This window comes from Salmo salar, chromosome 20, assembly GCF_965601325.2.
Source record: "Salmo salar chromosome 20, fSalSal1, whole genome shotgun sequence".
Lineage (NCBI taxonomy): Eukaryota > Metazoa > Chordata > Actinopteri > Salmoniformes > Salmonidae > Salmo > Salmo salar.
Genome location: NC_138310.1, coordinates 33,440,983 through 33,456,429, shown reverse-complemented (window position 1 = coordinate 33,456,429; position 15,447 = coordinate 33,440,983). Strand labels below are relative to the sequence as shown.

General features: G+C 40.4%; 1 protein-coding gene across 2 annotated transcripts; it reads left to right on the top strand.

The window, feature by feature from the left end:
* The first annotated feature begins 321 nt into the window (after nucleotides 1–321).
* Nucleotides 322–11,154, top strand: tbx1 (T-box transcription factor 1). Of its 2 annotated transcripts, none has more exons than XM_014161610.3 (8): nucleotides 322–988; nucleotides 2,423–2,762; nucleotides 6,745–6,846; nucleotides 7,070–7,241; nucleotides 7,755–7,910; nucleotides 9,254–9,321; nucleotides 9,620–9,720; nucleotides 10,051–11,154. In XM_014161610.3, exons 1-8 carry the CDS (start codon nucleotides 802–804, stop codon nucleotides 10,434–10,436), a joined length of 1,512 nt encoding a protein of 503 aa, XP_014017085.1. In that variant the 5' UTR covers nucleotides 322–801; the 3' UTR covers nucleotides 10,437–11,154. The 2 variants fall into 2 exon arrangements, with proteins under 2 accessions (XP_014017085.1, XP_014017084.1); XM_014161609.3 differs by having other exon boundaries at nucleotides 326–988; nucleotides 2,372–2,762.
* The last annotated feature ends 4,293 nt before the right edge of the window (nucleotides 11,155–15,447 follow it).

Sequence of the window (15,447 nt, the reverse complement as noted above, 5' to 3'; positions counted from 1 at the left end):
TGCAGCCATTGCACCAATTAGGCAATACATACAATTGGGAAATTATGGGAACCCCATAACCATAAATTAATACATTAATCCTACCTCCATAAGAATAGACGCAACAACAATGCCTAGTTCATTTGACAAAGAAGCTCAGGACAACAACGGCCCCCATGCCCAATGTATTTGGAAATTACGCGCGCTATCATTGCACAACCAAAGGACCCAATAATATAATTTACTGTAAAATTGCAGCACTTTCAAGCCGGACATCCGCAATGACGTTCTACTTTTTCCCCAAAGTGGATTCAAATTTGGCACATGATTGACCAGATCTTATTCAAATAAAACATCCAGTCAAAGCGTGCACACTTTTTTTCGAGCCCTGCAAGGGAGGCGTGGAGCTCTCACTTTTGACATTCTCTCTCTCTGCGGTAGCTTCTCCTCAAGGCAGACTAGCGAACTCTTATGACATCACCCAGCCGCGGAATGGGGGAGAAGGGAAGAGCGCTCTGCGAATGAACGAGGTTTTGATACAAGTGGACGTGTTTGGGCATATCAATTGAATTCGTGCAAGGGAAAAGTTTTAAATGTTGACCATATGTTCAAAAAGATTCAGTGGAAATACTTTGCTTTAAAAACAGCGGAGTTACCTAAACTACTTCGCCAAAGGGTCACTGAATATCAACGAATGTTAGAGGAGACATGTAAAACTATTGCAGCGTATGTTCCTGCGCATTGTGTCTAGCCTACTGTTTTCTGGAATAGGGCGTAAAGGAAGCAGAGGAGAGACGGATTTCACGACCTGATTTCTCGCCTATGGACGACAGCGGTCCCCTCTCTCCAAAAGCAAATGCTTTCAGTATAGCCTCTCTGATTTCAGCTGCGGAGCAAGCAGGAAACGCAAGATTTGATAAACACCGCACTGGCCTGGACAAGCAAAACCAGCACAACTGTTACACTTCGTTTAAAATGCACTACAGCACTGTCACCAGAGAAATGGAAGGTACGAGCGCGGTCTTGACAATAACCTTGTGAATATTTGCTTGCTTCAAGTTTGTTTGTTGCTCATCTCAGGTTGTTGTTGTTGTTGTTTATGTTGTTGTTGCATACAGATGTGATCTTGTTCCGGCAATATACTAAAACTGAGCATCCAGATGTTTGAGTTAGTGTAACTCTATCAATAAAGCAATGTTGATGCTAGACTAGGCTACAATGTAAAGGTAAGTTCATGTAAAAATATTCCCGAAAAGTCACATCCAGTATATACTATAGGACAATTCCGCGAAAAATATGATGCATATGACAATAGGAAGTTATTCATAACTTAACTAATCATAACTTCGGAAAAAAACTGTGTTCATAGGCGAATGATATCTTTACAGAACTGCAGAAGCTTGTCAAAATAGTGATTTCAGTTCTTACATAAACTACTACCATCAGAGAAGAGAACGAGAACACATTTTGAAAATAAGGAATGAGAATTTAGGGGCGGGGGTTCATGGGTCACCAGTGCATATTAATCCTAAAAACAGTTGACAATAGGCCTATATCCAACACAGTGGAATTGGGTCCCTTATCCCAGTTCCGTTTGGCATATAATAATAATTCAAGATACATTAACCCCAAAATAATGTTGCGTTTGTTTGATCATGCATATACGTGTTTGTTTACCTCGTAAAAAAAGTTTACCCTTCACTGTACCAGCTACCCGTCTATTGTTACAGGAGGACGATGTGGGCGATACCCTTATCCAAAAGTAAATGGGTGCCGGAAAGCCCATTAAAAGGGGCGCACTTCACTGTCAATCAGTCTCGTCCCAAGGCGAGGAAAGGCACATTACCTGCAGTTCCTTATCTAAATAGAAATAAGAACCGGTTTTATCGTGAAGGGGAGGCCCTGTAGAGAGATAAGAGAGAAGTCTGGATTGCAGTCTAGCATACCGCAGTAGCGCAGCAGAGCGGAGGCCGCCTGGAATACTTTTGAACACAATCCCTCGAAAAAACAACTTACGTGTATGCACAGGGTTTTAGTTCTACAAAAACATTTTTGGTCAGGATTGAGAATTATAATTAGGGACGCAGCAAAATAAAAGTTCTAAATGTTTTTTTCCCCCTTACTATTTAACGTTTTGCGAGAAACGTTGCGAGCGAATTCACTAAAGGCAACAGGCGTTTTAGGATTTAGGCTGTAGTTTATTACAGCATTGGATGCAACAGCGAGGATTAATGGACGCAGAAAATACTAATAGACGCACGAAACGGAAACTATTTTAAAACTATTCGAAAATCTATAAAGGCTGTTTGACTTTGAAAAAAATAACTCAAAACTACAACTGCTTTCAGTGTGCAAAGCATATAGTAAAATCCAGCTTTTGGAATGATTTCAGCAATATCCAGTCCGTGGCTGACGCAGCTGTCCCATTTTTGCGATGTTGCAGCCTTCACGACCAGCAGCCTAAGCAGCCTCAACGCACCGGGGAGTTACCATCTCTCTCCGTCTCCCGGGGACCCCTACAGCCAACATGAAAACCACTTTGAGCCATGCCCGGCCGCTCAACACAGCTACAACTACTCGGGGTCGAACCCCGCACAGGCCCAGCAGAGCGACACAGGGTCTTCCAACTGTTCCTCGTCGTCCCCCAGTTCCACACCGAACAGCAAGTCTCTGGTGAAAAAGAACCCTAAGGTGGCCAACATTAACGTTCAGTTGGAGATGAAAGCTTTATGGGATGAATTTAATCATCTGGGAACGGAGATGATCGTTACCAAGGCTGGAAGGTGAGTGGAAGTTACACCATGAGACATGCAGGCTTCACTGGGTTAGGGTGTATTGGGCTTCCAGATATAAGCTCATGTTATGAACAAATATTTAGGTTCCTATTTCAAATGTATGCCATGAGAGCTTACACACACACAAAGTAGGCCTAAATCATGAGATACGTTGGGAGAAAATATTTAAAGTTGGTGTGTATTTACTCAATTACAAATTGATGTTGGTGTGATGTTGCAATAGAAATCACGCAGCAATATACAAGCTTTTCGATCTATTGAAAACATCTCTTAGCTCATGCTATTTTACTATAAAATGTAGATAAAATATTCACTAAAAAACTAGGCCTATTAAAGGAATATCCTGTTGTGTTAAATATCATTTCTAGTCAGACTGTAACCAAATCAAATATTGTGCCTGCAGTTTGTATGTTAAACATTCTCTGAAAATAAGCATTTTTATTTCATTTGGAGTAGTGGATACAATGAACAGTAGGCTATTTCACCGCAAACATTTAAAACGGCCTACACGTATGGGCAGAGAAAACGTATTATTTCTGACTGAATAAAATGACGATATTCGAAAGGGCGTTGATATTCATCCAACATTTTACGCATGCGTTTTTAGGGGATAATTGTATGCTTAAAGGCCCTTCTGTTTTCCCCTGTGTGAGTCATGCTTTCCTTGACATAAAGGCCCACCTCACAGAGGTTAAACTTGTGCTTTCCTATCTTATACAGAGTAATAACACCATAGCTAAGGCATTTTGTTTAAACAGATAGAGAACTATAAAGAACGTTCCAGAATTCGCATTTTTCGGGCAATGGCATAGATGCGGTACAGATGTCAATGGAACTCGAGGTAGTAATGCTTGTGTGGATGCCAACCCCATCATCACCAATCAACTGTATTACAGTTAAAACGACTGACTACCACCGCCGATTTCTGTATGCTAGCTATGCTACCAGTTTAATGAACAAAAGTGAGCATTTGGCAGTCACTTCTCCTAAACCTGCAAAGGAACAACTTATAAATGTTATGCAGCGAAAACAGCCAAATATTTCAAAATCGGTTTTAGTAATCACACTTCGGGCCTCTTACAATACATCAATCATGAAGGATTTGACGAATATCCAACTTTTGAGCTATAGCTATTTATTCGACTGTTACGGTTATGCACCCCTTTCCTTTTAATACCCTCTAAAAATGCAAAGTTTTGCCCTTTTCAAAAGCTAGCAAGTTTTGCATTAAAATAACGTGCTACTGTAAACAATCCACGTATTAGTAAAATTACAGGCCTATGCCTATGTCTTTCTCTGCACAATATGACCTTGATATTTACATGCTGTCTCGTAGGCAACAGAGCAATAAAACAATATTTGATAGCATAAATATTAATAGCAGTCAAAAAGCAGTGAATTTCGCTATATGACTATAGGCATTATTTATGCAATGTCGTAGGCATTTGTTACTGGACAATTTAAGCCCACTTGCCAATACTATGAATAACTATTATTCAATATTTATTTTAGGATTTGAGGTCCATAAGAGATGGCATTTACGAATGCTCAGTTGACCTGCTCTGTGTTATAGGGTGACAGCAGAACAACATCAGTCATTCCAGAGACACTGAGCAACACAGGATCTGAGGGAGAGCACTTTAAAAGCTACTTTAGCCTCACCTATCCACAACTGCAGCCTTGAATAGACACTGAAGTTAATTGAGCAAGGATTTTAGGATCACTTTCACTGGTTTGGCGGATTACTTCACATACAATAAAACGTTTTACGGTATATGAGACACCCCACCCCGTCTGCAAGTGTGTGCATGAGGGGAGAGAGAAAGAGAGAGTAGGCCAATTTATGAAAGATAGGGTGAAGAAAAATAATTGTCCCTTGATGCAACAACGTGTGTGTGTGTGTGATTAGAATTCATCAAATGGCAGAAGAGAAATGCAAGTGAAATGCAAAAGTATTCATCCCCCTTGGCGTTTTTCCTATTTTGTTGCATTACAACCTGTAATTGAAATTGATTTTGGGGGGGGATTTCATGTAATGGACATACACAAAATAGTCCAAATTGGTGAAGTAAAACAAAAAAATTACTTGTTTCAAAAAAGTATTAAAAATTGAAAAGTGGTGAGTGCATATGTATTCACACCCTTTGCTATGAGGCCCCTAAATAAGATCTGGTGCAACCAATTACCTTCAGAAGTCACATAATTAGTTAATAAATATGATCACATGAGCTGTCACATGATCTCACTCACCTGTTCTGAAAGGCCCCAGAGTCTACAACACTACCATGCAAGCGGCACCATGAAGACCAAGGAGCTCTCCAAACAGGTCAGGGACAAAGTTGTGGCGAGGTACAGATCAGGGTTGGGTTCTAAAAAAATATCAGAAACTTTGAACATCCCACAGAGCACCATTAAATCCATTATTAAAAAATTGAAAAAATATGGCACCACAACAACTCTGCCAAGAAAGGGCCGCCCACCAAAACTCACAGACCAGGCAAGAAGGGCATTAATCAGAGAGGCAACAAAGACACCAAAGATAACCCTGAAGGAGCTGCAAAGCTCCACAGCGGAGATTGGAGTATCTGTCCACAGGACCACTAAGCCGTACACTCCACAGAGCTGGGCTTTATGGAAGAGTGGCCAGAAAAAAATCCATTGCTTAAAGAAAAAAATAAGCAAACAGGTTTGGTGTTCGCCAAAAAGCATGTGGGAGACTCCCCAAACATATGGAATGAGGTACTCTGGTCAGATGAGACAGAAATTTAGCTTTTTGGCCATCAAGGAAAACACTATGTCTGGGGAAAACCCAACATCTCTCATCACCCCGAGAATACCATCCCCACAGTGAAGCATAGTGGTGACAGCATCAAGCTGTGGGGATGTTTTCATCGGCAGGGACTAGGAAACTGGTCGGAATTGAAGGAATGATGCATGGCGATAAATACAGGGAAATTCTTGAGGGAAACCTGTTTCAGTCTTCCATAGATTTGAGACTGGGATGGAGGTTCACCTTCCAGCAGGACAATGACCTTAACCATACTGCTAAAGCAACACTCAAGTGGTTTAAGGGGAAACAGTTAAATGTCTTGGAATGGCTTAGTCAAAGCCCAGACCTCAATCCAATTGAGAATCTGTGGTATGACTTAAAGATTGCTGTATACCAGTGGAACCCATCCAACTTGAAGAAGCTGGAGCAGTTTTGCCTTGAAGAATGGGCAAAAAATTCCAGTGGCTAGATGTGCCTAGCTTATAGAGACATAACCCAAGAGACTTGCACAGCTGTAATTGCTGCAAAAGGTGGCTCTACAAAGTATTGGCTTTGGGGGGGGTGAATAGTTATGCACTCTCAAATTTTGTGTTTTTTTGTCTTACTTCTTGTTTGCTTCGCAATAAAAAATATGTTGCATCTTCAAAGTGGTAGGCATGCTGTGTAAGTCAAATGATACAAACCCCCCCAAAATACATTTGAATTCCAGGTTGTAAGGCAACAAAATAGGAAACATGTGAAGGGGTGAATACTTTCGCAAGCCACTGTACAGTGTTAAATAAAGCTAAGTGTAATTTGCGATAAGCAAAAATGTAACCATACTCTAACATTGTTTATTCATGCATTGAATCACATCATACACAAAAACTAAAATCCTGGGCCTCCTTCCTTGGAAGGCGTCATATCAGAAGAGGCCTACAGCAACAAGCAAAATGCATTCCCTATAACAATACTATTCTTGTGGCTGCGCGTGAGATAATGTTTTCGACTGTTGAAAAAAGGCTAAATGTTGTATTCTAAAATAATATCACGAAGTATATCACAACATTTAAAAAAAATTCTGACGGGGATTTGCCACAATCTCCCAAATCCCACGCAAGTAAACCCCAGCGACAAACACTTGCAGATGAACCCATAGACAATGATAGAGCCAAGTCAAAGAAAACCGATGTAAATGTATAATGTGTTTTCTTCTGTCAGGCGAATGTTTCCAACATTTCAAGTGAAAATATTTGGAATGGATCCTATGTCAGACTACATGCTGCTAATGGATTTCCTACCAGTCGACGACAAACGATACAGGTACATTTTATTTACCAAATGAACAAGATAAAAATCTATACTTTTGGGGGGAAATATTTTGCCAGTCTACTTTCGCTGCAGTAAATGTATAGGCTATGGCATATGTTCCAATGAGCGTGTATCCAACTCAAAGTATAGGCCCGAGACGAGGAATTCAATTGAAAAACAGAACGTAGGTCTATGAAACCTCAATTAAAATGTTTCTCCTTTCTTCCTGTCGTAGGTATGCTTTTCACAGCTCCTCCTGGCTGGTGGCGGGTAAAGCTGACCCTGCTACTCCCGGGAGAGTTCACTACCACCCGGACTCTCCCGCCAAGGGCGCACAGTGGATGAAGCAGATAGTCTCATTCGATAAACTAAAACTCACTAACAATTTACTGGATGACAATGGACATGTAAGTATTGTAACGAAGACCTTAGTTTACAAAAAAAGTATTTATTTGCACTGCTTGCATCTGCTTTCAAATGACTTGAAAGAGAGTACAATATTTAGATTTATAAAGCACCTGCACATTCGTTTGTCTTGTGTGCCAAAATGTTTCCACGGGCAGTTACTTTTTAAAAATGTCTTTACCTACACCTATACTTTTTCCAGGTTACTCATTCCTGTTGAATAGATCTGGGAAATGATGTCTTATTATTTTTTATTGATTTTACATCATTTTAATCCATGCATAATTTGATCAATTTCATCGTGCGTAAAATGGTTAGTGCGTAAAATGTGTTGACTTTCAAGATGATTGTGCTTATTAACTAACCCCTGCGTTGATTAGCCATCAGAGGATTATGAAAACCCATTTTGTTTTAGAGACATCGCAATCGACAAAATGTCCATTGAGCTTTTTGAGTTCATGTTATAAGTCAGTTTTGTTCCAATAGTCCTAACATTTTCTTCGCTCCCGCTGCAGATCATTCTGAACTCCATGCACAGATACCAACCGAGATTCCACGTCGTCTACGTGGACCCACGCAAAGACAGTGAGAAGTATGCGGAGGAGAATTATAAGACCTTTGTTTTTGAGGAAACACGGTTCACGGCGGTCACAGCGTACCAGAACCACAGGGTATGGATTTGTCCCTTTACATGCTATGCAGATATAATAACACACATTAGGCCTATATGATAAAATCAGAGCATGATAATAGATGCTTGTTGTAGTGTGTTGTGTTTTTTTCCACAAACTCATGAACTTTATGCAGTGTTTTTGCACCATGGGACTATTTAAAAAGTAGAACTGAATAAGGCAAACTATAAAACAGCAGGCCTAAAACAGCATGATATACGTGGACCCAGCCTGTTTGCCTCTATTTAGAATAATGACGTAAAACTCATAGTATTAGCATAGTAAGTAATAGCCTAATAATTTGCATGAAAAATAATTCGATTGACAAACGAATCCTAGATGTTTTTATTCATGTGTGCATGATTTGACCATAACATATTTCCAACAGGGCACAAATGAACACCATATAGGCCTACTGCTAGTAAACCCGACTATAATGCACTATGACAAAATTAGGCTACATACAAAAACTTTCCCAAAAAATCTACATTTATGTGAAACACATTAAGGATTAAATGTAAAAAGAGCTATTTGACGTTGCATCATTCCTTTTATGGAGCAACTGATTCTTGCTTTGATCCCCGTTCATTTTTACAAATATTTTTCTTGTATCAAATAGCTAAACATAATTCGTTTACATGATATTTTGGCGCCTGAAAGTTGTCTGTGTGCACTGATGCCCCTGCACAGCTGTCCAGTTACTCTCTGTTTTCCTCTGTCTTTCCTGCTCTGTGTTATCTGTTTGACCTCTCGGTCTCTAACGGGTCTCCAACGCGCACCGAGGGGCTTTAAGTTTGTTGTTCAACTCATTCCGGAAATTCATGACCACATAACGTCATTCACGGATGTGCCAAACTATTGGTCTCATCAATTATTAAAAATGACATGTTCAGCTGACATTTCAATTCAGTGTCAAGGTCACAATACATCACTTGTTAAACTGTAGGCAATTATCAAAACTACGTTTTCTATTTGTATGTTGATAAATGCCCACCTTTATGTTGGTTATAATATACTGGCATAAGCTACGTTTCGATAAAAGGAGAAAGGGGTCGCTATAGCGTCGTTCTTTATGTCAACGTAACGGTAAACGCTTTGAGCTTCACTAGTTAGTAGATCTATCTCGCCACAGTCAGAGACACGTTCCACTCTATTTTTTCGTGTAGAGTATAGGAGGCCTGGGCTACTATGTATTTCATGAATATTACACGTTCACATGTTTAATCATAGCTTAAACCCAAAAGCCTGGAACAAGCGTCTATATGTCACGTAATGATGTGTTGTTCTGTTGGACTTTCCACTTTGACATGAATGTTTACTTGACTTTGTCCTTTTCCTTGTAGATAACGCAGCTAAAAATCGCCAGTAATCCTTTCGCAAAAGGCTTCAGGGACTGTGATCCGGAGGACTGGTGAGAGAACACACACTTTTAAACTCAATTTACTCCATTCATCAATGACAATGAACTGGATACAGTTTTACAAAAGTGCTTCAAATTGTCTGAATGGAACCAGTGAATAAGAAATATGTAATAACCTATTTACAGCAAATGTGACACAAATATTTAAATGTGATTTACTCATGTTATGTCTTGTGGCTCTGTTATCTGCCTTCTCTACCTTATTACATAATTAAGAAATGTGTATTTTTGACACACATTAAAAGAGTAGGTACAGTCAGTGTAACTAAATCCATTCTCTCTGCTCCAGGCCTAGGAATCACAGGCCAGGCTCTCTGCCAATTATGAGTGCCTTTGCCAGAACAAGGAATCCAATGTCTTCTCCCCCACTTCAGAACGGCTCAGAGAAAGGTCTGTAGCCCTCCCTTTGTCTCAGATGAGGAATATAGTTCATTACTTTCACTGAGAGAGTTATTGAATCCAGGAATTGTTATCTTTTAGAACAAAGTACACATTTAATCTCAATTTAGCAATGCTATAACTGAAATACGAGTCAATGTTATTTCATAAGTTAATATCCAAATAAAATATTGAACAGATATCACCTACAGTAAATGTAGCTTTCACCATGTAGATTGCACAATTATAAAAATGCCTTTGTTATGCTAATGCTTGGCTAATGTGCCTACTTTACAGTCAGCCTATCTCTGACTGTCTGCTTTTGTATGTTGTTGACTTTAGAGGACAATAGACGGGACTACGACCGGGACCCCAATGGCACGCCGATACACGCTGACCCCGCCCACCAGCTGATGTCACGTGTCCTCAGCCCCGCCCTCCCCGTCCAAGGAGGCCTCCACGCCGTCCCCCTCACCAGTGGCCGGCCAAGCCCTCCCCACGACCTGCGCATCCCAGAAGGCCACCCGCTGGCTCAAGACACCCTGCACCACCACCCCTACAAGTACCCCACATCCTACGAACACTACCTGGGGGCTAAGACCCGGCCGTCGCCCTACCCCTTACCCGGCATCAGAGGACACACGTACCACCACCACATGAACCCAGCCACAGCTAACATGTACTCCACAACTAGTGCCCCCGCTAACTATGACTACGGTCCCAGATAATGACTGTATAGCTGTAGCCGGCAGCCACGGCCCACACACCTGGGCTCCGGCTACTAGCTAGCTAGTGCTGTGGAAAAGGAAACACGCAGGAGTGGAGGGACAACAACACAACTCTGTCTTCATGGCTGATGCAACGTCAGGAGGTTAGAAGATTGGGAAGTTGTGCGGCACACCCGGTTGCTGGATACCCCATTCCCTCAGAGAGACAAAATCTGCCGTATTTATTTAAGGGAAACGTATCTTGGCAGGAAGTACAGACTGGCCCTCTGAGACCGAGCAGGGGTCTGTCTTGACCTCTGAACTTTGACAGCAATAGCTCTACATGAGGGCACCTTTTTGCCTGCGTGGTAGAGCGGCGCAGACAGTGAGCCAGCTTACAGAGGAAACAGCTTACCAGGGCCTTCTCTTCAAACATGGATGATTCATTATAATCGGACTGGAATTGATTCTTTTTTTTGTGTTGGATGCACTTTTTGTTATTTTTGCTTTCAGAAAAGCCATATGTTATATAGTCAATCAAGCTTCCATAGATAGACCAGACATTTGCATGTTGAGCTCATTGGATAGGTGTTGAAACACCTAATTGTTTTTGAGAAGAAAAAAATATTTTTTAACCATCTTGAGATGCAGCCCTGAGAAGCTTGTACCATGGCACTGACTTGCAACAATTCAAAGTCAATAAAGAAGCAGAATGACTGTTCTGTAACTGTAAAATAAACATTACATTCTTTACTTTTAATTCATAAAGCATCTTTCTCCCAGTTCTCCATTCAATTCCCTGTGTGCTATCATAGGGCCAGGAAAGACCTTGCCTCATTGATTGCATTGTCCTGTTTTCTCAAGCCGGATTGACCCAGTTGGTTGACAGTGTTGAGTCAGTGTATATGTGAGAAAGAGGACTAGGAACCTGTCTAAACATTAGGTCATGCACTGATAGGCTACAGTTGAAATGTCAGCATCCACACCTGGAACTACAGAATTATTAAATGGTGTGTTGCATAGAGGAATCATGCTAAACACACACATAGTTGCACAGTAATTTGGCAGATGTCTAGGATCATACTTCAAAAAGTAAACACACACATGGAAAGGCCAAAGCCATTAATTGTGTGTGTGTAGGCAAATAACTGAATAGCATGAACAGATTCTTTCCCCCTGACAACTGGGCATGCTATTGAGCAACCTAGCAAGTCATTTACCAATAGCAACATCTGATACTCAATCAATACATTCTATCCATCTCATTCTATTAAATCAAACCTTATTTCTTTTTCTGAAACAAAATCTAATTATTTTTCCTGTGTATGTGCTATTTGTAGGTGGGGGTTTTTCAGCAACCTATCAGTATTTTGACATTTTATGTTTTAATTATCAAAATAATATTTTTAAAAAATGTGTAGGCTATACAACAAAATAGTTTTGCAGACAGATTTGTCAATTGGTCCAGACAAAGATAAGTCAATTTGTGCCATTGCAACAATTCAATTATGAGAAAACAAAATACTGCCCTAAGGATTCAAACTTATTAGTGACCAGGGTTCGATTCCCAGCCAACGCAGGGCATCCTGCCTTTAACCCTAATTGCTCCAGGGTCACTGTTGATAATGGCAGACCCTGGCTGTGACCCCACTCTCCAAGGGTGTCTCGGGTAGGATATGCAAAAAAACATTTCCAATTCACACATGCATACACACGTGTTGTACATGTGTGAAATAGCCAATATGACAAATATAAGCACCCACAAAAATATTACCTTTCAAGCATTTACAATATCAAGAGCAGGAACGGCTTTATAATGACCACGGTCAAACAACCAACCACTTGACTTCCCAGAAAAAGACCCCATCATCTCTTCACACAGACAAGAAGAAAACACTAAAAACATTTCCCCTCAAAGGATATAACTCCTCACATTAAATGGGACAGTCGTGAGATATTTTTAGCTAAAAAGGGTAAACATCTGAAAACAGAAATTCTCATTCCGTGCAGAGCTGTCTATATTTGAAGTCCTATGAGGGATGCCTTGTTGTCAAGGATAATTCCTTCTAAAACATCATGCTGTTTGGGGATCTGGGAGTCGAGAATGCCAAGATACAATAGGAAACGTCATTATTCATTTAAATTATGGCTATGCATTTTTCTCTTCAAACGCATGCAGCTGCGGAAGGGTCCCAAGGTAGAGGAAAAGGACGCCTGCGTGCAGGTTGAGGTTGACCCCTGCCTGTAATGACTTGTGAAGGTATCAAAGGTTAAATAATGTTTCCACTCATTTTACCGGCGACCAATTGATCGTATAATTTCTGTTTAGGGTAGGCTACTAACACCAACAACAGAGCCATGAACATATGGCATTCAGGAATACATGGAATATGTGTTTCTCCTAGGAACTGCTCTCCTTTGAGGCGAATAATTGTTTTTCCCCAAAGACTGACTATATCATTTTACCGTATAGGTTAGAAGAAATAGGACTACATATTTCTATCCTTTTAACAAAATGTAGATGTAGCCTACATTTCAACACATGGATACACGGATTATCAAATGAGCATCGGAAAAACAATAAGCTACTTTCGATTCGAAGTTTTTATGTCTAACATTACATTTCTACAAAATAATATAATTTGAAAACATTCTTCGATAACTAAAATAACGTAAAGTAGGCCTATAAATAATTATAACATTTACATTGAAAGATCTACATGAACTCAACGATAAAAGTTCGATTACAGGGGAAATTTGAAAGCAGAGAAAGTCACGAAAAGTTTGCCTAGGCCTACTATTATGGAGTGATTCAATATAGAAACAAATGTTATAACATCTGACCAATAATACCAACAATAATGACATTATACTTATTATACACATTAGCGGGGTTTTTTGTATTTGAAAAACACATAAGTACACATTTTCCTACATCCCCATATTCCTGGTTTGTTCCTGTGTGACCTGGACAGGACGTAGCAGTCAGGAGAATTGAGGCTATCTTCGCGTGAGCTGAACCCCGGCTGGGCGTAATGACAAGTGGCCCATCAGGAAGCCGAGGACACTGAGACCCAGGACTCTTCCGTTAGGTCGACCCAGCTGTGTTTATCCTCGCAGCGCTTCGCCTTGATGTGGGGCCAGCGGTCGCCGAACCTGCGCCACTCTCCGACTGTCTGTTCGCTGGGGGCCGCCAGGTGAGGACAGAACATGGTCATGGTCATCCAACTGTCGGATAATTACCGCTTCTTTCACACAACAAAGGAATCTCACAACAATATGATTATTTATGTGACCGGTGATGCGCAGTAGGCTATATCAGACAATATTAAAAGAAATATGCGTGAGATGAGAGTTTCGACTAAATCCGAAATGACCTTTAGGCATGACAGATTGTGCGTGGCACAATAAATGCACGATTTTACGCGAGTACATTTCGGGTCGAAATTAGCCCAACTCCTAATAAATATTATCGTTGATAATGCACTCTATTGATATCAATTTAATATACGCGTAGCCTATATTCATGCCCCACTGTAAATATCCCACTACCCAACAGAAAGTAAGCCTGCTAGAGGAACGAAACAGTAGAACAAGTGTAATTAAATACTGCATGGAAAACAGCAGCCCACCAATAATGTTCATGTTTTAGGGGTTGAGTTTATGATTGGCAGTTTTTTTACAGACAAAGATACCAAAATGTAGCAGAAACTAAAACTATTTTGAAAAAAAAGGAAATGCATACAAGTTTGTCACAGTGGTTATCACCATGATGCTTGTCTTTTTTATGTTACATTTCTAAAATTAGGGCAATAGATGTTAATTCATTTTCTGCACATTCAGCTCAAGTAAACAGATTTCTAGTGACATGATTTCCAGTGTTTCCCCACTATCTAATATCATGAGTGGGTATGTGGAAAATAGCCTAACCCCAATCAGACAGAAAAATAGGACTTGATAAGAGTGAAATTGTGTGGTATTTGTGTACAGCCTAGCTATGCACATAGACTGAGGTATGAGGAGTCTCAGGATAATGAATGATAATGCAACCAGAGGCATGGTTTGACATCTGCATCAAGCCCATCTGTTGTGACAGGCCTATCAGAGCGGTGCTCACTTTATTCTACCTTTGTGTACATTTCTCCTGCCACACCCAGGTAGCTTGGCATATCTGGGGACAGATATTGAAAATAAGCCAAGGTAGACCTACTGGAGTCGTTTACCTACTGGAGTCGTTTACCTACTGGAGTCGTTTATTTTCTCAAAGCTTTTCAGCAAGCGACGGTACTACAGTTTATGTTCCATTTGCCACCACTGACAGACATTTTATGGTGAATATAAAACCCCATCATCACTAGAGAGAGAGCGAGATCCGTGATACATTCATATTAGTGTGCATGCAAGAAATAAAAACAGCTTGGCCCACAAAGCGTGGCATTTTACCTACTCTCAAGCAGAGAATGATTATTTTCTTACAATCATAGTCCTATTCATTTTCTATTTTATAAACATTCAAGATCAGTTGATCTCACGTCATCGTCAACACCCAGTAATCCAACCCACCATTAATCCGCCAAGGTCTATTCAGCCCTGTGCTGTAATAGCAGAGGCCTAAATTAAGCTCAAGACTCTTGACTGTGCAGAGAAAATATCCAGTCACAATGACCCGCTGACCCTTGCCCTCCAAGGCCATGATGGACACAGCTAAGTGATAAGTGAGGCACAGGTCAATAAATACAAATAAAAATACAAATAAAAACGAAATGTATGTCACATACACAGTTTACAGCAGGTATAAAGGTGCTAGCTCCCTCAACAATGCAGAACATGAATCAATAATAACAATGAAAAGAGTCAAGTGAAAAATAACAAGTAGAAGAAGTGATAGAAGAAGTAGTATGCATAGTAATAATGGACTGGATTTACAAATATAAAATGGGCAGTGGAATCAATAGTATATAATAGAACAGCAGTGTTGACTCTGTGTGTACGAGTTCTGAGTGTGTGTGTGTGTGCTTGTGTGTGTATGTGT

Excerpts from the sequence above, each read along its gene's own strand:
- tbx1 (XM_014161609.3), top strand. The coding sequence starts at position 802 with ATGGACGACAGCGGTCCCCTCTCTCCAAAAGCAAATGCTTTCAGTATA. Across the intron at positions 6,847-7,069 it reads GTCGACGACAAACGATACAG|GTATGCTTTTCACAGCTCCT; the intron begins GTACATTTTATT and ends TTCCTGTCGTAG. Across the intron at positions 9,322-9,619 it reads GACTGTGATCCGGAGGACTG|GCCTAGGAATCACAGGCCAG; the intron begins GTGAGAGAACAC and ends TCTCTGCTCCAG.